Source organism: Notamacropus eugenii, chromosome 3, assembly GCF_028372415.1.
Source record: "Notamacropus eugenii isolate mMacEug1 chromosome 3, mMacEug1.pri_v2, whole genome shotgun sequence".
NCBI lineage: Eukaryota > Metazoa > Chordata > Mammalia > Diprotodontia > Macropodidae > Notamacropus > Notamacropus eugenii.
In genome coordinates, this window is record NC_092874.1 from 30,502,311 (window position 1) to 30,528,052 (window position 25,742).

General features: G+C 40.2%; 1 protein-coding gene across 8 annotated transcripts in view; it reads right to left on the reverse strand.

Moving 5' to 3' along the window:
• NR1D2 (nuclear receptor subfamily 1 group D member 2) overlaps positions 1 to 25,742 on the reverse strand; it is a 138,068-nt gene that overhangs the window by 69,493 nt on the left and 42,833 nt on the right. For 4 of the 8 annotated variants that reach the window (XM_072651169.1, XM_072651171.1, XM_072651170.1 and 1 more), the window contains exon 8: positions 21,479 to 24,912. The exons of the other annotated variants lie outside the window; for them this stretch is intronic. In XM_072651169.1, the coding sequence (XP_072507270.1) occupies positions 24,716 to 24,912 (197 nt within the window). In that variant the 3' untranslated portion in view covers positions 21,479 to 24,715. Of the gene's footprint in view, positions 1 to 21,478; positions 24,913 to 25,742 lie in introns of those variants that run through there. 8 annotated transcript variants of the gene reach the window in all.

The window sequence follows — 25,742 nt, forward strand, 5'->3', positions numbered from 1 at the left end:
GGTGACCTTATCTAGTCCCTTCATTTTATACTTGAGAAAACTGAGGACTACAAGGTCATTGCCCAAATTTGCAGAGATAGTAAGGCAGAGATCAGAATGGGAGCCCGGGTTCTCTCATTCCAATTTCAACTCTCTTTCTACTGTTTTCCATAATTAATCAATAAGCATTTATTTAGCACTTACTACGCATCAGGCATCATGCCAGGCAGCAGACACAAGGTCAAAAGCAAAACTAGTACCTCCTTTCAAGAAACTTACATCGCAGGGGTGGAGCCAAGATGGCAAAGTAGAAAGACACACATACTCTAGCTCTTCCCCCCAAACCCATAAAATACCTGTAAAGAATGATTCTCAACAAATTCTAGAGCAGCAGAAGCCACAGAACGACAGAGTGGAGATTTACAGCCCAGGGTGACCTGAAAGACTGACAGGAAAGGTCTGTCACACTGGATGCAGAGCAGAGACAAGCCCAACCTTGACCACACAGAGCAGGGAGGAGGACCAGAGAAGGCCTTGGGGGTAGAATCCCCAGTGGCAGCAGTGGGATTCACAGATCCCTCAACCCACAGGTGCCAAAGGTCAGTGAAAGGGCTTTTTCAACTCACTGAGAAGGGAGCAGGGTCCCCCCCATAGCTCCAGCCCCAGACAGCTGTGGCAGAGGCCTCAGTGGGTGGCAGCATCTCCCACAGCAGGCAGCAGCTGACATCCATTGTTGGAGGCCTCATCGTAAAACCCCTGGGGGAATTGAGCAGCTGATCTGAATCTCAGCCCCTAGTGCTGGCTTGGCAGAACTGAAGGCAAGGCAGTGGTAGAGAGGAAATTCTACTACTTACAGATTCTGGGCACAAAAGTTTCTGGTTGCTCTCAGACAAGTGTGCAGGCTTGATCGTGCCACCTTAGAGGAACTGAGATCTTACGGGTCCCCAAAATATACCCTACACTTGACAAAGGACCCAATACTCAAGTAACTGGTTGGGAAAATGTCCAAAAAAGGGGAAAAAAATAAGACTATAGAAGGTTACTTTCTTGGTGAACAGGTATCTTCTCCTACCCTTTCAGATGAGGAAAAACAATGCTTACCATCAGGGAAAGATATAAAAGTCAAGGCTTCTGTATCCCAAACATCCCAAATAAATATTTAATGGTCTCAGGCCATGGAAGAGCTCAAAAAGGATTTTGAAAATCAAGTAAGAGAGGTGAAGGAAAAATTGGGAAGAGAAATGAGAGAGACGAAAGAAAATCATGAAAAGCAAGTCAATAGCTTGCTAAAGGAGATCCAAAAAAATGCTGAAGAAAATAACACCTTTAAAAATAGGCTAACTCAATTGCAAAAAGAGGTTTAAAAAGCCAATGAGGGGAAGAATGCTTTAAAGAGCAGAATTAGCCAAATGGAAAAGGAGGTTCAAAAGCTCACTGAAGAAAATAGTTCTTTTAAAATTAGAATGGAACAGATGGAAGCTAATGACTTTATGAGAAACCAAGAAATCACATAACAAAACCAAAAGAATGAAAAAATGGAAGATAATGTGAAATATCTCATTGGAAAAACAACTGACCTGGAAAATAGATCCAGGAGAGATAATTTAAAAATTATGGGACTACCTAAAAATCATGATCAAAAAAAGAGCCTAGGCATCATCTTTCAAGAAATTATCAAGGAAAACTGCCCTGATATTCTAGAACCAGAGGGTAAAATAAATATTGAAAGTATCTATCAATCACCTCCTGAAAGAGATCCAAAAAGTGAAACTCCTAGGAATATTATAGCCAAATTTCAGAGTTACCAGGTCAAGGAGAAAATATTGCAAGCAGCTAGAAAGAAACAATTCGAGTATTGCAGAAGTACAATCAGGATAACACAAGATCTAGCATCTTCTACGTTAACGGATTGAAGGGTGTGAAATATAACATTCCACAAGTCAAAGGAAGTAGGATTAAAACCAAAAATCACCTACCCAGCAAAACTGAGCATAATACTTCAGGGGGAAAAACAGTCATTCAATGAAATAGAGGACTTTCAAGCTTTCTTGATGAAAAGACCAGAGCTGAAAAGAAAATTTGACCTTCAAACACAAGAATCAAAAGAAGCATGAAAAGGTAAACAGGAAAGAGAAATCATAAGGCACTTACTAAAGTTGAACTGTTTACATTTCTACATGGAAAGATAATATTTGTAACTCTTGAAACTTTTCTCAGTATCTGGGTAGTTGGTGGGATTATACACACACACACACACACACACACACACACACACACACACACACACACATGCGCGCACGCGCACACGCATTTATATAGAGACAGACAGAGCACAGGGTAAGTTGAATAGGAAGGGATCATATCCAAAAAAATAAAATTAAGGGGTCGGAGAGGAATATGTTGGGAAGAGAAAGGGAGAAATGGAATGGGGCAAATCATCTCTCATAAAAGAGGCAAGAAAAAGCCTTTTCAATGGAGGGGAAAAGGGGGAAGGTGAGAGGGAAAAAGTGAAGCTTACTCTCATCACATTTGGCTCAAGGAAGGAATGATATGCACACTCAATTTGGTATGAAAACCTATCTTACAATACAGGAAAGTAGGGGAGAAGGGGATAAGCTGGGGGGGGGATGATGGAAGGGAGGGCAAATGGGAGGAAGGAGCAATTAGAAGTAAACACTCTTGGGGAGGGACAAGGTCAAAAGAGAGAATAGAAGAAAAGGGGCAGGATAGGATGGAGGGAAATATAGTTAGTCTTTTACAACATGACTATTATGGAAGTCTTTAGCAAAACTACACATACATAGCCTCTATTGGATTGATTGCCTTCTCAGTGAGGATGGGTGGGGAGGGAGGAAGAAAGAGAATTTGGAACTCAAAGTTTTAGGAACAGATGTTGAGTATTGTTCCTGCATACAACTGAGAAATAAGAAATACAGGTAATGGGGTATAGAAATTTATCTTGCCCTACAGGACAAAAAAGAAGATGGGGATAAGGGAGGGGAGGGATGTTAGAAGGGAGGGCAGACTGGCAGAAGGGTAAAGAGAATGCTCAGCATTTTGGGGTCGGGGGAGGAGAGAGATGGGGAGAAAATTTAGAACTCAAAATTTTGTGGAAATGAATGTTGAAAACTTAAATAAATTAAAAAATAAAAAATAAGAAAGAAACTTACATTGCACAGCACGGGAGAGCACAGGCACCCATACAGATAGAGGCAAAATTTCTGCAACAGGGAACATGCCAATGAGGGAGGGCCCAGTCCTGGCAATGCACATGGATAGGTTCTGCCCACTGCCAACTCCCTGGGTCTTGTCCGCTAGCTGTGCCATACCCAGAAGTGAAATTGGTGATAGAAACATTTGTAGCAACCACTTAAAGGAGCCAACTCTCCTCAAAGACCATAGTGGTCAAGAGAGTATGACCTCTACTCACACACACACGCACACACAAACCACACTTTTCAGCTCTCTTTCCTCGCTAGATTATAAGCTCCGTGAGAGCAAGGAGTATCTTTTTCATAATCGTAGCCCCAGTGCTTAGCACAATGCCTGGCACACAGTAGGCATTTAATCAATATTAATGACTATTGATTATTATTTGCACATTGTCTCCCTCTTTGGAAGGGGAGCTCCTTGAAAGCAAGGGCCATGTTTTGGCTTCTCTTGATAGCCCCAGGGCTTATCACAGTTCCTGGCACACAGTAGGTGTTTAATAACTGCTTGTTGACTGAGCGAACGGCTGGCCTATGTAGGTCATAACAAATATCAGCCTGAACTCTTGACATATGGAACCACAACTATTAATTCTCCACCGCATGCCAGGTGAGCTAGCAGTGCTCACTTCTACAGTTGAGGAAAGTGAGGAACAAAAAGACTTATGGAAGTGATTGCTGAAAACTGAAAACAAATAAATTAATTTTTAAAAAATTTTTAAAAATAAAGTGCTTTGTAAGCTTTAAAAAAGATTAAGTAAAATGATCCGGATGGGAAAATTTCAGCCCAGCTAGACCTTTCATTCATATCTCCACAACTTCCCACTCTCCCTTCACACCCAAGTCAAGTCCCTTATTAAGCTAGTGTCTTGTTATAATATCTAACATTAAGAACAAACATTTTTAAGGAAACGGGCAGTTAGCTGGTGCAGTGGATAGAGTGCGAGACCCAGAGTCAGGCAGAACTGAGTTCAAATCCAGTCTTACATACTTACTAGCTGTATGACCCTGGGCAAGTCACTTAACTTTTGTCTGCCTCAGTTTTCTCTCCCGTAAAATGGAGGTTGCTATAGCTCCAAACTCCCAGGATTGTTGTGAGGGTTTGATAAGATTATATTTGTAAAATGTTTTGCAAACTTTAGCTATTGCTATTACTGGTTCCTCAGAATATCACATAATACAATGTGGTCCAGAAAATTATTCCCTTGGTGTTCCACACATGTGCTCAAAAGATGTCCAAGCCTTGGTTCAATACCTGGAAAATGACACAAGTATCTGGTGAGACTTCTGAAGACTTAGCTACCTCTTCAATTTACTTGAGAGTCTATGTCCTAGAAGGTCACCAGCTATTCACAGAATTACTTGGTTAGTAACTGAGTGAGCAAGTCATAATTTTAGTGAGCAAATTTTTTACTTCTCATATATTTGAAAAACTGGCAACATCCTGATACCACATGCCAAACTCAAAACCTCAGAAAAGTGAGTGTGGATGATATGAGGAAAATATATATATTTCTACCATTAATATTTCTAGTCATTGAACTTTGAAGGCAAAAATCAATTTCCATCTTTGTAAAGAACCAGCCAACTACAAGAATCCTAAGAGAAATATAACCTCCTTGAGGGCAGGGAAGGTTTTTGTTTATAATTCCCACCACCTGGCAAGTGATGAGCACAAAGAAAGTGCCTGATCCATGTTTATTTAATTGAATTTACTCATATAGACTTAAAGCCCAAGAGAGAGGAAGCCTTTGAGTCATAATCAACCTTAATTTGAAGTCACCCAAGACTTTGGGTTCAGCTGGTGTCTGGAACCATTGTTTTTTTCTGATATTATGCATTTCACTAAAGGCATCTAGGTGACTCAGTGGATAGAACACAGTGCCTGAAGTCAGGAAGACTCATCTTCCTAACTTCATATCTGGCCTCAGACACTTACTAGCTGTGTGACCCTGGACAAGTCACTTTAGTCTGTTGGCTTCAGTTTTCTCATCTGTAAAATAAGCTGGAGAAGGAAATGACAAACCATTCCAGTATCTTTGCCAAGAAAACCCCAAATAGGGTCACAAAAAGTAGGAAACAATTGAAACAACTGAACAACAAAGTTTCACTGGTGCTTACACTAAATTCAAACACTAGTGTAAACTAGTGTTTACACTAAATTCATCAAAAATTTTCTTAAAAGATCTATTTCAAGGCCAGAATGCATTTTGAGTCATTTTATGAGCCCCTTAACACTTTTGAAATCCAATGAATTTGGAGAATTTTGGAAGAAAAAGGCTTCTGAAAGTCTTATCATTTAATAGGATTCATGCCCAGAGTCTTGTATATAAATAATGGATGCCAAGAGAATCTTAAGCAGATTCATTACAGTTCAGTTCAAAAATCAACAAAACAAACCTTTATGGTGGTTGATGGTGGTTGTCCTTCGTTCTTAAAGAGGACCAAGATGACATCACTATGTTAGAGTCAGGTCACAGTGTGTCCAACTGTGGCTCAGAATGCTCTACCACAGGCTGGGCACAAACAGTCCATGTAACCATTTGGGGTGGATTCTCTAAATTTGAACATCTCAAGTTTCTTTTGAGTTACTTCAATTCTACTTTGCTCAGAGAGCACAGCCCCTTCTTCAATAAGGGCTCGACATGCTGAGCAGTCCTGTGCCAGTGTCTCCCATGTCACATAATCAATTCCAAAGTTCTTAAGAGAGACCTGTGAGTTCTCCATAAAACAGTCTTTTTGGTAAGTGTATGCTTGGCTTTCAAAACAATGTGGTCAGCCCATCGGAGTTGCACTCTCTGTAGTAGAGTTTGAATGCCTGGAGGTTTAGTTCAAGAAAAACCTCAGTGTCTCGTATCTTATCCTTCCAGGTGATCCTCAGAATCTTTCTAAGATAGTTCAAATGGAAGCGATTCAATTTCCTGGCATGGCACTGGTAGACTGTCTAGGTTTCACAGGCATACAACAATGAGGTCAGCACAATGGCTTTGTAGACCTTCAGTTTGGTAGGCAGCCTAATACCCATTCTCTCCCATATTTTCCTTTAAAGCCTCCCAAACACTGAGCTAGCTCTGGCAATGCATGTATCAACCTCATTATCAGTGTGTACATCCCTGGAACGTACACCACCAAGGCAAGTGGACTTATCCATAGCATTCAAAACTCCTCTATTTGCTGAAACTGATGGTTCCACATACGGATGGTGTGGTACTGGCTGATGGAGCACCTGTGTTTTCTTGGTGTTCATCATTAGACCAAAATTAGCACAAGCATCTCAGAATCGATCCATACTTTGTTGCATCTCAGCTTCAGAGGTTTCACTGCTTTATGAGTCTCAGTGACTGTATAAGAAAAGGAACATGGGCATCCCATCTTGTACATATGAATTCTGGAGCTGATCTGAAAGTTTTATCACTAGGCTGGTTGACTTGTTTGTTCTATGATACAATCGCTGTTCTCAAGAACTTTACAGACTAAATGGAGAGAGTCAAAATACACAACTGAGTATGATACAAGGTCCAATGTATTAATCAATAAACCTTTATTAAGTACCAACTACAAGCCAGGCACTGTGTTGGGTGCTGAGGGACAAGGGGGCAGTACAAAGACATAAAGGAAATAGTTCTTACCTTCCAGGACCTTACATTCTAACTGGGGAGACAGCACATGTCTACACCCATCCATATATGAAGGCAAAGGAGAGGACCCAGACAATTACATATTTCAATTTCCAGTGAAGAAATGGCAGGTGGAGAGAGGGAAGGGAGGAGAGCTAAGGAGAGGCTTCATAGAGTAAGTGGGACGAAGGCTGAGCTCACAGTCCTTCACATCCACATCCAGATTCTGCATTGCATCAGAACAGCCAAGAAACCCATGTGATTCACTTAAACGCCGCCAGAAATGCTATATTGACCATTTTTCAACCCAATGGTTTTCATCTTATTGACAATAATCTAGGATTTATGACCTACTTCAACTAGACTGTGGATAATAAATCAGCCTTGCTGGTCTTAAGGAAAAATGGGTAAATATGACAGGAGTTCGGGTTCAGCTGGTGTCTGGAACCATTTTTTTTTCTGATGGTTTGCATTTTACTAAACCCAAAACACATTTTTTCCCCTGAGGATTTTTCCTTTCATTCCCAAACCCATGTGGATTACTAAGAGGAACGGAATCTATTTACTGCTAATGCTATTTACACTAAATTCATCAAAATTTTGTTTTGTAAGAGCTACTTCAAGGCCAAGACACATTCTGAGTCATTTTATAAGCCTCCTAACACCTTTGAACTTCCAAGGATTCCAAGAACATGAATAATATAAACTCGATTCCTTATCTAGTCTTTAAGATTTGTTCTAAATTTAAAACTTGTATGGTGACTTTAACCTGGTCAAACCACACCTCCCATCCAGAAATGCTTCCATTTTCCAGATGATAAATGGCTTTCTTCACTGAGCAGCATTTGTTATAATCTTGTATGTAACTGCAGAGTTGTAACTAGGACAAGGCAATCAGAGCTTTGATCCAGGGCACTGAAATTTGGAGGTAGCTGGTAGTACTTGTGCCAGAATTGTGAGGAGGCTAACACAGTATAGAAAAGAGCTGAAGAATTTAGAGGTCACTCCAACAGTGTAGGAGGGGAAAAAAAGAAACACATTTAGTAGCTATTTAGTAAAAATAATGACTACCCGGTGACACACAGTAACTGTAGCCCAAAGGAGAACTTCTTCAGGGCCTCCAGCCTCCCCCATCCCCTTAGTTCTTCTGCCAAGAACTAGCTATGGAGCAACATTTCCTCTCTCTGAACCTCAGTTTCCTCATCTGAAAAATAACAAAATAGGACTAGATGACCCCTAAGCTTCCTTCTTGCTCTAATATTTTATGATTATATTTCCATTTAATGGTATGACGATAATCAAATACAGATTTCAGTGACTATCAGTGTCTCCTAGCAAATCAGATAGCAGATCCAGAGGTGACTCAAAATCAGAGCTGCCAAGTTCTGGCTTGGTGCCCTGTGAACAGATTTCACTTCTAAATTATGATCACTCTTTTAATGAAGTGAAGGAGAGCATTTCAGGCAGAATGCATCATAGAACTATGGATCTAGAGTTAAAAAAAACCTTGGAAAGAATCTGATCTGTCTCTTTCATATAGTAGGAAAGGAAACTGGGGATGGGGGAAGAGACGCAGCCTGGAGTGGAGTGGAGTTGGGGGGAAGAGGGGAACCAGGATGGAGGAAAAGAGGAAAGATGTTAAGTCACAAAATTAATAAATGGCTAGTGTTCAGATTCAGTCCTGGGTTCTCTACCTCCAAAGCTAGGGTTCTTTCCACTATACCATTCCCTCAAGGCTCCCTAAAGTAGATGGGAAATTAGACCTCAATTGTACTATATGCTACACTGAGATGCAGCAGGGACAAGGTTGAAATTCTTACTATTTTTGTCTTTGTGAGCAAGTCACTTAGCCTCAGAGGCTCAGTTTTCTCATCTATGAAATGAGAACAGTGAAATTTATGCTATCTAGCTCATAGGGTCCTTGCAAAGAAAACACCCTGAAAACTTTAACTACTGAAAGAAACGTGAATTTTTACAAAATTAAGCGGAGTCAAGCCACATCTAGAGCACCGTGTTTGGTTCTCAGTGCCACATTTTAGGACAGACATAGACAAGTATCCAAAAGGCAATGACCAAGATGGAGAGATGATGCTTATTCATATGAGAACTAGGAATATATAACCCAGGGAAGAAAAGATTTAAGGAGAATATGATAGCTGTCTTGAGGAAGAGGGATTAAGTTGTTCTGCTAGGACCCAGAGGTCAAAACGAGGGCAAATTTACAAAGAGGCATCTATATATATATATATATATATATATATATATATATATATATATATATATATATATATATATATATATATATATATATATATATATATATATATATATATATATATATATATATATATATATATATATATATACATTTGGGCAGCTAAAGCAGATAAAGCACCTCATCTTCATGAGTTCAAATCTAGCCTCAGACACTTACTAGCTGTGTGACCCCAGACAACTCACTTAATTTTGTTTGCCTCAGTCTCCTCATCTGTAAAATGAGTTGGAGAAGGAAATGGCCAACCACTTCAGTATCTCTGCCAAGAAAACCCCAAATGGGGTCACAAAGAGTCAGACATTACTGAAAATGACCGAACAGTGACAATAATAAATAAACATGTTTATATATAAATATATATGATATAGGTAAATAAATATGTTTATTAGATATATATATAAAGAAAAAATTCCTCTTTTTTTGACATAAGGAAAAACTTCCTAACAGTGAAGTTAGCCAAAAGTGGAGCAAGCTGCCTAAAGCAGTAGTGAGTTGGGGGGTGGGGGAGTAAGATGGGGATATCCAAAGAAGAGCTAAATGATGACTTACTGGGCACAAGCCAGAGGGCATTTTTATGCTGCTAAGAGTTGGTGCAGATAGCCTCTCAGGTCCCTTTCAGCTCTGAGATTCTGTAAAGGAATGCTACTTCCATTTAAAAAGAAAATGTCAAAAGCCAGCTAGTCTCAAGTATTTGGGATTTTTGCGGCCAACCATGAGTACTTCATTGTATTTTGTTCTTTACAAAGCTGCCTAAAGTTATTTGGTCCTAGGTTTTCTCTCAAATTAGCTTATTGAAAGAAATACCATTTCCTTGGGGAAAGGTTGGGTTAAGACACTACCCTACGGATCCAAATGGATCCTAGCAACTCCCCAAAACTCATGTCTCTGGTAACTATGTGTTATCTTCCTTCAATTAGAACATAGGCTCCTTGAAGACTCGCTTCTGTATTCTTACTCCTAGAGCTTGGCACCATAGCAAACACTGAATAAATTCTTTTTGATTTAGATATCACTCATTCATTCGGGTATATGGCCAGGTCTCAGGAACTCTTTTCCTAATGAACTTTGTGATCAAATGCAGCCACCATTCTGTGGCTTTGGGAAAGCCTAGTATCTATCAAAGGCTCTGGAGCTAAAGTATAAATCCAGAATCATGGGACCTGTGGGCAAATCCTGCCTCTTCCACTCACCTTTCTGGGCCATCTATAAAATGAGGAGGCTCGACCAGACAATTTCTAGAGAGATCCAGAAGACACAGTGGCAAGACCATTGGTTTGGGAGCCAAAACATTGCGTATCACCTACCTAACACTGGGCAGGTCACCCTCTCTCCTAGAGATATAGTTTCTTTATTTGTAAAATGAGAGAAATTGGGATAAATGTTCTCTAAAATTTCTTCCAGCTCTAGATATAAGACCCAGAGAATTTATTAATTGTGTACACTAATCCCATTTTATAGATAAAAAAACTAAAGCCCAGAAGATAAAATGGTAGGAGATACAGTTGATAATTGCCAGAACTGAGGTTCTAATTTCACATCTTTAGTTAAATTTAACACTCTTTCCCCTCCCTACACTAGCTCTTCCGAGCTTATTTTAATAATACTAAGGACAGAAATCCCTTCAAACCACTAGGCTTCCCTGACTTCTCAGAAATCTGGCACCTCCAAGAATGCCTTCTTCTCTTGTCTTTGGAGACATCTTTGGCACCCACTTGAAAAAAAATCAAGAAGATTTTCATTTGTTCAGAAATGTTCCTTTGCTCTCAGGGCAATGCCCCAGCATGAGCCAATCCACTCCTTTCTCTACTGCACGAAGAGCCTTCTTCCTTAGGTCCAGCAAATGTCCTGGTAATGCTTGCAAACCCAGACCTTAGTGGTTTGTGTGAATTCAAGTCCAAACCCCAAGATTCTCTAACTCCCAACACTAGACCATTTAGGGACCTGGTAAACATCCAATCACAGAAGAGGATGAAACTAAGACAGGAGTGGGGCATGGGGGGAAGCAGCTACTTCATTTTAACAAGCAACAGAACTCAAGCAGTGCAAGAAAATGAGGTTTCTGTCTCTTTAAGGTCAAGGTCCCTGCTATTGTATGTGCTCCCTTGGCAACCTGCAATTCCCCAACCTCCCAAATTCAAAAGCAACAATGGAAAATCCTGAGCAAATAAAGTAGGGTACCTCAATGGACGATTATCAGCTTGTTAGCGTCTGACTCGCAGAGCTCAAAAATAGGAAGGCACTTGCTTAGGAATCCATCCCTGGGTCTGAATGAAAGAGGATTTTTTGTTTTTTGGAGGAAGCTGGGAGAGACTGGGCTTTTCAGACCCTTTCAGATGGCAAAGAAAAGGAAGAAAAAGCAAACAACTTTGGGAAAGATCTAAATGTCAAACCTGCTCTCAGCCTACAAAAGAATGAGGGCACCAAGAGAGAGGAGTGAACATTTCCTGACCTCCAAGAAGACTACCAGGTCCTGAATTCTCTCTCATTTTCTCTGTCTCTGTCTGTCTCTCACTCTCTCTCTAAGTCTCTAAAGAAATGTTTATACATACACATACATATGTATATGTGTATGTATGTATATATATATATATATATGCACACACACACAGAGCATCTATATATCATTTATATAAATATAGGTTATACTATATGTAGACTTTATATGTAGTTATATAGTCGAAAGAGAGAGACAAAAAAAACAGAGACTATTTATAAACTATATAAATATAGATAGAGAGAGAGGACTAGAGCTAGTAGGTCCCATTAGTGCAAATAATGAATCTCATGAAGTAGCTGCACGCACTATTTGAAGTTACGATTACATAAAATATGGTCACTGCTCCAGCCCAATGGAAATATGCAAAGTGAATTAGAATAATACATCCCTTAACAAGATTCATTGTTTAAACTATCCCAGACTGGCAAAGCACTCATCAGCTCCCAAGAGTTCAGTGACTACAATGGCTCTTAGCCCTATATCCAACTCCAGTGTCTCTTGAGCACCTGAGCATCACCAGCCAGCAACATTAGACATCTCCAACCAGATGTCCTATGAGTATCTCAAACTCATCACTTCCAAAACTGAACTCATGATCTTCTCACGTTGTTAATCCATCTCTCCTCCTAATGTCTCTGTCTCTGGTGAGGCCATATCCATGCTTCCAGGTGCCTCATACATTGGTCTTCTCCTTCCCTCTCCATCCCCATAGCCAATCAATTGCCATACCAGCTGTCCCATCCACCTTCTCTCCATTCACTCTGCCTCATTCTCCACTCACTAATCTGCCTCAAACCCTCCCCTCCTCCAGTCAGACTATTAGGGCAACATCCTCCTAAGAAGACCCCCAGCTTCCAGGCTCTCTCTCACACAATTCATTCTCTACAGAAAGTGCTAAAATAATCTTCCTAAAGCATGAGTCTGACCATGTAGGCAACTCGGATACCAGCACCTTCTATGGTTCTTTATTGCCACAGTGATAAAACACAATATTGAATTCTCTTTATAATCTGATTCCAGCCTCCATTTTCAGTCTAATTTCACATTATTCCTCTTCAGGTTGTTCTGTGGCGCAGTCCATTGGCCAATCCTGGCACTCTAGCTGTTGCTTCTGTACGACTCTCTCCCCATGACTGGTCACTATGTTGGCCATTTTTGCCTAATTGTTTTTCTTTGTTACAAGGAATGATTGAATGCAGGGGAGGACAGGGAAAGCAAGGTCCAGAAATAATTATAATTTAAAATAAAAGGTATTTTTTTTTTAATTAGAGAAAAGAAAATGGCGGCAGAACCTCAAGATTGTTTACATGTTCATGTTCGAATCCAAGGAACATCCATTAAGCACTTTCTGTGTGCAGTGCACTTTGGGACACAGTGCTTAATAAGTACTGATCAACTGAAGGACATTTTTTACATAACTTTACTGCCAGATTCCTTGAGTTCTTGGATAGAGAACAGAGAGCCCACTACGGGCCAGGATCCTAATCTCTCCTATTCAAACAAAATATACAAATCATAAATGCCTATCTTTTTCATCATCTTATGAGCATTACTTGCTAAGTACACTGTAATATGATAATGACTTCTGGGGCTATGGAAGCCTATAGGGTTGTTTGCACCTCCACTAAACTCCCCTACACTTTTGTGAATTTTGATAGTTTTCCCCAGTTTTCCTTGCTGGGGATGCTGTGAGCTGTCACTTCTTGGTACCATTGTGCCTAATAAGAGTGCTAACTCACATTTAAATAGTACATGACAAATAAATCATGCACTTTGCCACAGCTACTGGAGAGCAAGGGAGCCAGAGGGGCCTTCCTATTGTCACACAGCCAGTAAATGGGAGCCCTGAGCCGCTAACCCAGGTTTTCTCACCCCCATGTCCAGTGTTCTTTTCCCTGCATGCACTTCCTAAGCAGTCCTTTCTCTCACTAACTGAATGTTATCAAGGTTCTGGAATCATGTCTAAATTCAGAATGACTTGGCTCTGAATGGTGACTCAAGTGGTTTCCTTGGGACTAAAGCCCCTGAGCTTGATGACAGCTTTTTTGGCCACTTAATTTGCTTCTGAGTTTTGAACCACGTACCTCATGAGTGCCACATGTGGAGTCAGAGATTGATGTGGTTGTTATTGCTGAGTCATTTCCATTGTGTCCATGACCCCCATGGGGTTTTCTTGGCAAAGGTTCTGGAATGGTTTGCCATTTCCTTCTCCAGCTCATTTTACAGATGAGGAAACTGAAGCAAACACAATGAAGTAACCTGGCCAGGGCCAAACAACTAGTAAGTGTCTGTGGCTGGATTCGAACGCATGAGGATGACTTTCCTGATTCCAAGTCCAGTGCTCTATCCACTGTGCCAATGGGGTTCAAATTGTGTTAACTGTGTGATGTTGGGCTCCATTTCATTTTTTTAGAATGAAAAAGTTGGACTTCTTAGTCTTTAAGGTCCCTTCCTGCTCTAAGTCTATGACCTTTTGATTAAGCCTGGGTAAATCACAACTTCTTGACCCCTCTTTCCCCCAACAGAAATTACTGAAGACAAGCATACGTTCGCTGGCAGAAGGAGCTCCCTGCCTGGGAGTTCCCTAACCAGTGAAATCAGAAGTCTAGACCAATAGTTCTAGCACAGGAAGGAAAGAGATCACTCAACCAAAATGGTAAATTTTCATATCTAATTCATATCTGAATTTTCAATTGTCCAGCCAATAAATGTATAGGCTTTTAAACTGAAGGTACCTTGGAAAGCATCCAGTCTCGTGTGTGTTTGTGTGTGTGTATGTGTGTGTATCTGTGTGTGTGTGTGTGTGTGTGTGTGTGTGTACAATCCTTGCCAAGGCCAAGTATTTGCAGACCACATCTGCTTTGCTCCCCCCATCCCCAGGCAATCCTGCATCTTTGGCCACTTCTCCCCAATTTACATTCCATTCTCAGGTAGCTCAGCATACAGGCCCCACTATTGAAATCAGCTAGCCCATCTCTACCAGCCATACCCTGCTCTGGCTCTCACCAGAGACAACGAGAGGCCAGCTCCTATTGGGATAGGAGGCAGCTACTACCAGTGATGCAAGAAGATGCATGTGTCTTTTTTGGCAATCTCTGAGTTACCTGGAAGATTCAGTCGCATAAACTTGCAAAGTTGGGCACTGAATTGTTGCGGGGAGAAGTGGGTATTCTTTAAATGTTCACCAGGCAATGGGAGGCCTAAAGATCAAAGGGAACCAAGGAAAGGATGCTGGGTGGTCATGTGACAGTTGGCTACCTGCTGGAACTTCCAGAGGATCCCACTACATATGCCCAGAGAAGTGATGACTAGGAGGAATGAGAAATTCACTATTTTTCCTTTTTACTAAAAAATTTTTGGATGTAGGTTATTTTTGTCTTTTTATTGGGAGAAAGAAAAAAATTTCAATTATAAAATTTTTAGATTAGTGAATGAAATGTTTTATCTGGCCTTTCTGCCTCCAAACTATTACTTAGATGCAAGAGATTTTTAATGCTTTATTAAATAGGTGATAATGGCTATCAAAGCAACTAAATTTACTAATGATAGTTTATATTTAAATTAATTTTAATGTATAAAGTATCTTAACTTTTCAGTCCCAACCTCTAAACATTCTTGTATACTTTTTCTCTTGTTTTGGTTAGCGTATACTTAAATTCTGCTTTTTTCACTTTGGATTATTTTATAAAAGTCTTTCCAAATTTCTTTTTTTCTCATACTTATTGATATTAATTTCACTGGTTACTTTCACTGAATTTATTAATTTCATTATTCACCAATTTCACTGATTATTCATTGAAATTTATTTTCATTGGTAATTTTAATTGATAATTGTCAATATGATAATTAATGATATTAGTGAAATATTCCATTATATTAGAGTACTACAATTAATTTAATCTCTCCCCAATTGCTAAACATTTAAGTTGCTGCTGGGTTTTAATAATTAGGAATAATGTTGACAGAAACACCTTTATGCACAGAGCTTTTGTTTGTCTTTTATTACTTTTAGAGCATATGCCCAATTGTTTGTGTACAGTGACAGTACTAACTACCCTAGAAAAGTAGGATGGAGTCAGACTCAGAGCCAAGAAGGCCTAGGTTCAAGCCCCACCTCTGATGCATAATGGCTGAGTGACCCTGGGCAGGTCACCTAAGCTCTTTTTGCTCTCAAAAACTCTCTAAGACCAAAAGTTGCAGAGAAGGCATTGATCTACATTGGTGGAAGGAGTATCCTTATCACAAAGTTAACTATACTAGTAAACTCTACTAAGAACTAGCATAAACCAGTAACGATAATAGTAAAATCCCAGGCCCTTCCCTTTACTTCCCACTATAATAGATCATAGATTTATAGCCATTAAGAACCTTAGAAATCATCTCATTCCAGCTCCTCATTTTACTGAAGTCCAAAGGAAAGTGACTCACCCAAGGTCACACAGTAGTATGTGGTGAGTAGCAGAAACAGAAATGGGTCCTCTGACTCCAAAGCCGGGGTGTTTCCATCACATCACCCTTCCAGCTTATCATAGCCCCCTCATAGTTTAAAAAAAAAAAATTATTGCATAGCAGATATAGATCAGCTCACGTCACAGCATCATGCAACATATGAAGCCCATGTTATAATGGAAAACCAAGTAACAGAGCACCAGTGGGAGACCACTGACATGGGGCTCATGTTTAACCAGTTATTACATTGCCTAACGTGGATAACTGCCCAAAGTTAAGCCATGGGATCTGGGATAAGCAAGGATGTATTTATATAGATGGCAGCTGGGATCTGGCCAAGCCTATTGCCTGGGAGACTTCAATTTCCACCTTTGTGGGAAGCAGGAAGAAGACCATGGCTGGGCATGGACTCTTTTATTTTCCTGTCTCCAAGAAGGATATGGTTTAGAATCACATCTCCCTAATACAATGCTACTTTGCATCTGCTGCCATGCCCCGTTTCACCTCCAAAGAACAAGATGCCCCTCCTAGGACAAGCTCATCACTTCTACACCTGCCACCAAGCTACTAACTCAAGCCTTGATTAATACCACTTCCCTCAGGCTTGTCTCCCCTCTGTTTGGAGGGCTGGAGGATGGAGTACCAAATTCCTCCCAATGCCTTTCTTTATAGAAGGCAGAAACTTGAACTCTCAGTTCACTCCACTTTGCATCAGCTGCCCTGACAGTTTCAACTCTATAGAACAAGATATTCCCTGGTATGTCCTTTCCCCATCTTTCCTGCCTCCTTTTATGTGTAATCTCCCTCTCCTCCCCCCACCCCCCAGCATTAAATTGTTAGCTTGTTGAGGACACAGACTATTTCTTTTATTAAGTGGATTCTGGCTAGTGCATGATGCATGGTAGGCATTTAATAAATATTTATTGGATCGGACTGGAGTATAGGTATGAGGCTCTTTGCTTAGCAGGGCACAGGGGAGAAGGGGGTCCAATATAATAGTCACTTTTTCTGTTGCTCCAAAGGACAAAGAAGTTTAATTCTATCCCACCAAATGCCTATTACACAAAAGGTGATCATAAGATAATGTGAACATTTATCAAACCAAGAAGTGAAAGAGCAATCAAGGAAATTATACAGATTAGCTTAGCTGATAGAATACACAAGGGGAGAGGGGCTCTTCTCTCAAGAACTAGATGAAATCTCCCCAGAACCAAGGAGAGAACAACCTCACCCAAGACATACATTCTAAGCTATCTCTGGAGGCAGGAACTAGTAATTAAGGGATATGTAAGGAAGCCATCTCCCACATGCCTGCAGATTCAAGGAGATCTCCTTGGCATTAAAATTTTGCACCTTGCCTCTCTCTCTCCTTTCTACGCCTTACGAGCTGTTGTGGCCAAAATTTATCACCTTGGAACCAACCCGGGGATGAGCCTCTTCCAACTAAGCTCGGCTAATAACCAAACAAATCCATCATCAGATCTCTCTGTTCAATCCTTTCCTTCCCAGTAGAACCAGACAGAATCTGAACTTGAAGAGCACTAACTTTGAAAGCCCAGGGTCACCTTTGTGCCACGCTGTGATATTAGTGTAGGATTTCAGTAGAGATAGTTTACAAAAGAGAGAAGTGAGAATCCAGTTGTATTAGCAGTCCATCACCAACATGGAGGTTGTAAGCAAGAAAGTGCAGTAGGAGGGAAGAAAGATAGGATAAAATAACAGGAGAAGCAACCCTTTGTAGGATAGTGTCACTTATGTTTTTTGGTAGGTAACGGTTTATTTATATATGGATTCATTTTTCCAAGACTGTTGTTGCTGCTGGTTTTTCTGTCCATCAGCAAAAGCAATGCAAAGTTGAAGCTGCGACATATTGAAATTATAAAATGTCAGTCAGGAGGGTTCTCAGAAGTCAAGTTCAATTGGTATCTGGTCAAGAATCCCCTATCCTCAAGTATTCCACCAAGCTTTATCTTAAGGGAGGAAAAAGCTACTATCCCTAGAGATAGCCCATTCCATTTTAGAATTGTTCAAGTTTTTCCTAAAATTGAGCTTAAATCTACTTCTCTGAAATATACTCCTATTGTGCCTCCTTCTGCTTCCTAACCCCTCCCCTCTCCCACATAACCTTTCAAATACTTGAAGACAGGTATTGTGCCCTTTCTAAATTTTCCAGTACAAAAATTTCCAGTTCCTTTAAATGATTCCTGTATAAACTGGTCAGCCCTCAAAATCCTGATTCTCTTTGCCCAGAAACTATTCAGCATATAACCACCCTTCCCAAAATGGGATACCCAGGAAACACAATATATGTCATGGACAGATGATGGTAAAATATCACAGGATTATCACTTCCCCCTCCACCCTGTTGATTCAAAACTCTTCAATTCTTCATACAATCTCCCCACTTTGTACTTGTAAGGTTGAATTTTTTTTTTAACACACAAAGGACTTTAAATTATCTTCATCACATTTCATCTTCCTAGATATTTGAGCCTAATTTTCTAGCCTGTCAAGGTCACTTTGGATCCTGATTCGGTCATCCATTGTTAGTGGCCCCTTTCAGCTTCCTCTTGTCTGAAAACATGGTCAACACATTCTCTATGTATGGATAAAACATAATAAACAGAAAGGGGCCATGCATAGACCCTGTGGTTCACCTTTAGATATCCCCTCCAAGTTGACATTGATCTACTGACCACTCTCTGGGTTGGTCTGGTTATTCCACTAATTCCAAATGCACCTAATATCTCTGCTGTGCTTGAGAATGTAAATGGCTTGCTGAAATCCAGGAAAACTATGGTTACAACATGCAGTTACTACAGAGGCAGTTTGGTGCACACTGGAATCAGGAAATCAGGAAAACTGAGTTCAAACCCAGTCTCAGATCCTCCCTAGCTGTGTGACCTCAGGCAAGTCATTCCTCAGTTTCCTGTACTGTAAAATGGGCATAACAACAGCACCAACCACTTGGAGTTTTTGTGAGGCTCAAGTCTGGCTATATAGTCTGGCAAGGGCTGTTCTTGATGAAACCATGCTGCTCTTAGTGATTTTTCCTTCCATTTCTAGATGGTGTCTAACCATCCCTTTAATAATATGTTCTAAAATTTTGCCCCACGTCAAAGTGATGCTTTTTATACATAGGTTTTATGAGCTCCATTGTTCCTTTTTTAAATCAGAACATCTGACTTTCTCTATACCTACAGCACTTCTCCCACTCTCCACACCCTTTCAAAGACCACTGAGGGTTTAGTATTCAAATCTACCAGCAAATTACTTCACTTACCTGGAATGCATCTGACTCATGCCTGGTGACTTGAACTCAATTAACCCCTGCAGCTAGAATACAGCAGGCAAATACTTGTTGATTCATTGATCCAGGGCAATTAGTGCCTTTCTTACAATCTCTTTAAGTACTAGTAGTCTTAATTCCTAATAAACCACTGTTGTTCTATCTTTTCCAGTTCAGAAATGATTCTCAATGGCAAAGAAAACGAGAAAAATAACAGGTAAAGAGCACTACCTTCTGTCCACCACCCCATCCACCTTCTGCAAGTTCTATTATAGACAAAATGAGTGTTCTCAGAGCAGCTGACACAAGGGGGGCCCACTGTGCCTAGAACCCTGCAGGATGCTGAGACAGCTCCTGATGAATATTTTAGATAAACATTAGAATATTCACTAGTATCCAATTAGTGATTAGGAGAGAATGAGAGTATGTCTCATAGAGGAAAATGACCCTTCTTGGATATGGATGCTAGTGGCAGGAGACAGAAAAATGGACGAAACAGGTGCAGAAAAATGAGAAAATTAAAGACAGGTGTAACGTAAAAATAACTGGAAAACCTTAACAAGTTGAGCAATAGACAAATAAATGGAATGAAAACACACCAGGTGAAGCTACCTAAAGAAGTGGAAGTTAAAAAACCTGTTAAGAAACAGAAAAGGAAGAAGACCCAGCACTGGCTTCCCAAAGCTTAATTAAGAATGATGGGAATATTCACCTTCATTGTGTAAGAAAACCTAAAAGAAAAACTTAGGCACATGAGAGGTGCCTTTTGGCAGAAACTGATCCTGCTACCAAGACAAATCTAAGATGTATAGAAAACCCTGAGAATGAGTTTCACAGTCCTCTTGGTCTTGTCATCACAAGCAGCAGTCTGGATAGCCCCCTGCCAAAGCTGGTTGTCACACAAAACTCTACTAGATACTTCTACAAAAAGAACAAGGGTATTGAACTGGCAATTAGCACCTTGGCTAACAAAGCTTGGCCCACACCAGTCTTTTAAACACTCGGAAAAACTCAGAACTTCCAGAAAACAGAACAAGTCTCAGCCCTTATCAATTCTGGTCTAGGACTTAAAATCAAATCATAGAAATGAATGTCCCCATTAGCTGTGCTCACCGAAGGCCTTTCTGCTGACTCAGTACTCCTCATTCCTGCACTGGGTCTGCCCAAGTAAAAGGAAGCCAACCATCCACCCGGTCTGGTGATAACCCTAGCTGCTAGCTTGGTCTGCTGACTGAAGCCCAACATAATGATTTTTCCTTGATGGCACTTTGCTCTGAACTGATAAACTGTAACCAAACATTCGTTTTGCCAGCTGATCCTACAGGCCAAGATAGTAGAGACCTCAGGACTCAAATCATCATGTGACCCTCTGATTTTATGAATGAGGGGTCCAAGACTGCCCCCTGCCCCCAAGGAGCTGGGATTTAAACTGGGATAGGAAGGCATGACCTTTCCTTATGGGGAGGCGACAGCGCAGTTCAGAAGTGACTTTGGAGGCTGATAACATTGGTTCAAATCTTAGCTATCATTTTAGCTGTGTGTCACTTATCCTTCCAGTTTCCTGACCTGTAAAATGCGGGCAAGAGCTAGATCAGAGCTGTCAAACACACAACCCCAACACACCAAGTGTGTCCAGAATCAGACTAAAATGTAATTGGAAAACACCTAACAAAATTAATAAAAATACAACGCAGATGTCAATATGGGGGCCTGCATGGATCTTTGTGTATGGGTTAACAGACCCCATTTTTCTTTGTTTGATGCTACTGGGCTCAACTGTCTCCAAGGTCCCTCCTAGCTCTGAACCTATGCTCCTGGGAACCATCGGTACCTCTCATTTTAGACTGCTTTCCAGCACAGGCACCCCATGCCAGACACCTCCCCCCACCCCTCCAGTTTTCCTCTGTGTTGTCTTTCCCAGGTAGATTGTGGATTCCTTAAGGGCAGGAGCCAGCTTTCTTTTTCTTTGTGTATCTCTAGCACTTAGCACAGTGTCTGGTACATGCTTCATAAATGCTTACTATTCTGTTGAATATTCAACACTTAAATGATTTTAGATATTCCTGTGGTCAAGATGTAGGTGTTAGACAGTAAGTTTGAATTACAAACGATTTTACAACAAAAACAAAAAAAACAAAAACTAGAAAGTTCCAAACCAAATACTTGGTTAGAAATTCTATTTATTATCTGTCCCATCCCATGTACAGGCTACTATTCAGAAACACAGGATGAGATACTGTCCATGCCCTCATTAGTTATCATTCTGTCAATAAACAGAACCTGTCTACAATAATGCATCTCTCGTTTAAAAAAAAAAACATCCAAAAACCATTTATTTTCTTTTTAATGCAAGGATAGCTTCAAGTTTTATTCTGGATCATATGAAGACAAGTTCCTTGTTTGTCAGTCTCATGATTTCAAGATGCTCCTCCCTCCCCCCCTAAAAAAATTCTCTATCCTAAGGGATAAAACTCTTCTTTTACATTCAGCAAACTTGATACTGGAAAAGAAACATAACAATGGAGATAAGCAGTTACTCCCGTGCTGTTTACAGAAAATAAATCAGATCTTATCAGGTTACATTAGTATCTTGAAATGTAGATTTGAAAGATAAACACTTAACCCATAACCATTACCCACTCACAAGTTCTTTAATTTACCTCCAGTCTTCCCACCACCCCCTTAAGAAAAAGTGCCTCCCAGAAGACAATGTTTGCCCTTTTCCTCAGTCCCTTCCTTCTACAAGCTGATCCTCCCCTCCCCGGGGTCTTAGAAGGATACATGAAAAACATAGACAAGATTTAGTTTGCTGACATAATGAATGCCCTTAGTTTGCTGACATAATGCCCATATGTGTCTTAAAATGCAAAAGCGGAAGTAAAATGTCATTGAACTCATACAGTACATTATTTAGTCAATCAGCCATGTTCCACCAACTGAGAAAGTTGTCTGTCCAAATCAGTTGTCTTCTCAGCATTTAATAAGTGTAGTGTATGACCAGTGACTTGGTAAAAGAATGTGCTTGTAAAAACACTGCTGGCTTAATTTTGGAATTCGAGGTTTCAATATATGGATCATTTTCCAACACAGAAGTGCTGTGGCACCTTGTTTTTTCATATGAACACTCCATTCATTTCCCATCATCTACAGGAAGAATTCATTCAAATAAAAGGTCACAAGACAAAATATGTATCTATATACCTATATATATGTGTATATATAGATGTATATATATATTGAACCTAACTAAAATTTTAATAAGCAATACTTACACAGTTCTGGTTATACATTCCTAAAGGCTTAATCATTTTTTTAAGATACATGTGATAAAAGAGGCATATGCAAAAGGCAAAAACTGGGTATTAGTTTGACCTTTTTCTTCCCCAAACATACCCCAAAAAGCTGTGTCTACTCCCGCAGAAGAAAGCAAACCATGTCCTTGGATATCTTTAAAAATAATGCTACCATGTAAAGAATTCACAGAAACTCCATTAGATAGTCCATAAAAGTCATACCCAGCCAAAGGTAAATCCCAATTAGGGTTCAGAGAGATGGTATCAGAGATGTCGCTGCTATTTGTAGCCTTGAAGAATGGAAGGGCGTGGCTAAGCAGGAGTGCGGCAGCAATTCAAATCCTAGTCGCAATGCTCTACAGCAGTAATGAGACTTTTATAAAATAAGGCATTTTGCTCACATTACATGACAATAATAGGCGTATCAGTAAACTAGACTCCTTTCATCTTTTCAATTTCATACAACTCACAAATGACAAAAGGGATGGACACCTCTTTTTCAGAGAACACCACTAAACGACTCTTTTCTGGGCAGGGAAGGGAGAACAGAAACACAAATCAGCAGCTCCCATTGGGCATTTTTCCTGATTGTTGCAAATGAGAGGACATTTTTACAAATCAGAGTTAACAAAATCCCAACGGTTTTTGCACATACCACCTCCCTCTAAGTCTAGATGAGCACAGCAAAGAAAAGGTCAAGTTAGGCCACTGGATTGATACTTTCTGATTTCAGACTTAAACCTTATTCAATAATAAAACACAAAATTCTTTGTAGTGTAAAAAAATGGTCTCAGAATATGAAAAATATGCTATTAACATATTAAATACAGTATTCCTTAAGCTACAGGTTATTAGTTCTATAGAAAGAACCAACATTCTTTACCACTTTGCTGCTATTTTTCTTTTCCCTTTTTCTAAGCAGCGCTAGAGCATGTGAAGAGCGGTCAGCAGCCCCAGTCTTACAGTTCAAGCTTGGAATCTCAGCTAAGGGGCTGTCAGATGAGCTAGTACCTTAAACAATGAATTCTTCTCCCAAAGGCAGACTCTAAAATATATGACTCGGGGTTGGACTTAACTGTTGCATGTTTACAGTATGTGTTCTTTAAATTAACAAAAATAGAGCACAAATTCAATCTGATAACATCCAAACGTGTTAGAGACGGTCGGATTATCGATCAGGAAGCAGGAAGTCCCTCTGTGGTTCTTTTCATACCTCTATTTTTAAATCTTTTGTATGATAAACTTCTTCACAGTTTAAAATATTGTGAAGAAGTACGTTAAACTATATTCACATACATATTTGTTATTCACACGTTCATAAACATGCAATGTATATGTATCGCTACACATACACATATGCATGTGCCCTAGATAATGAATGAGTTGGTGTGGACTGTGAAATCATTCCAAAAAAGTTATTTATGAGTACGAAGAAAAATAATGCTTTATTTACATAGTGCCTATCTCCCAGGAGGTAAATATGCTTTACAGACATTTTCAAGTAACCCTCAAGACGCCACTGTGAAGCAGGCAAAGGAGCTATTCACCTCAGTTTCCACATGAGAAGCTGAGGCCTAAAGAATTAAGTGGCTTGCTGAGGGTCCCAAGCAGCTTGCTGGTGGCAGGGTGAGGGAGAATGCACGGAGCTCAGTTCTCCACTCATGAGGTTGCCCTGCCTGCCTGGTGGTGAAACGGAGGTCTGTGATTTGCAACTTCCATGAAAGTAGGATAACTTCAGAGCCCACCTCCTTTTAATTGTGCGTTCCGTTTATACCACAGGGAGATGGAAATTCTTTTTTGGTTTTGGCAGATGAAAAAAGCCTTAACATTCAGTGTAATGATAATTCAGTGTAGCTTCTCCTGCTTAAGAGCGACACAGCTGATTTGGCATATATCACGGAGGATGCTGTCAGGTGCACTGCCAGGTGCACTGCCGGGCGGCTGTAAAGTTTTCAGTGTTATTGCGTGATTACAGGGATCTCTAACAATCGGATAATGTCTTAAGGGTTCCTCTTCCTCCACACAGGGAACAGACCTATAAATAAGCATTTCAGCCCGAAATGTACAGTCTGCATGAACCAGCCCATGTATAAATAAACAAACAGCTCTAAGGGTGAACTTTAAAGGCCAAAAGCTCTTCTGAGTGCATGTTGTTTAAAGAACGCAGATCTGGCAACTTTAAAAGGAGTTTTGTAAAAATAGAGGCTTCATTCGGATGATTTTTCATTATTAAGGTCCTTAACGCACGAATAAGGGTTTCTTGTAAAGCCTCCACAGAGTTGACATTTTCTATTCCTGATCGATCTAGCATGGGAAAGGGGGAGGAGAGAGGAAGGAGAGAGAGATGAGGGAGGAGAGAGGGGAGACAAGGAAAGGAGGGAGAGAGAGATTAAACAATGTTATTAAGGATTAGCATTTAATTCTTACTCACCAGCCTGATACAACAGCACTTAATGATATAAAAAAGGGTTCTAAGAAACATGAACCAATTTGATGTTCACTAACTGTACAACTAAGTAAATCTTAAATGGAACGGTTTATAAAAAAGAATCATTATTTTTTAAAAAAACGCGTTGCCATTTGGTGAATGAAATAAACTTGCATTCTTTACAGTTTTAGATACTTTAATACAATGAATATTGTAATTTAATAAACTTCTCTATCATCATTGAATAAGACTATTTCTATTTGAAAGTGTGTATGTATTTAGCAAACTCAGGTCTCCAGAAGTTCCCCAGCAGGCCACTCAGCCTCTCACCCTACAGAGCTCTCTGCCTGCCCCCACCCCCCACCCCCAGCCCAGTGCTGACAACATTAACTTCTCCCTCCACCTTCACATCAGAGTGCAAAAATAAACAGAGCTGTTTAACACCCCGAAGAGGTACCTTCTGACCTATTCCGGCATCTGACCAACAAGGAAGAAAAAAAAAAGACCCCTGCGATCAACCACAGCATGCTCACTCATGCTTTATACGTGCTTTATACTTGTAAAGAGAAATTAAAATGCCCACTGTGTTGCTGTTTAATAAAAGCCACTTTTTTTTGGTTCTGTTTTAGAGACTTGGTCTCCCTCTTTCCCATTCAGGCTGTAAGCATGGGGGCCAGTCCCAGAACTGGGCCTATCCATCACTAGT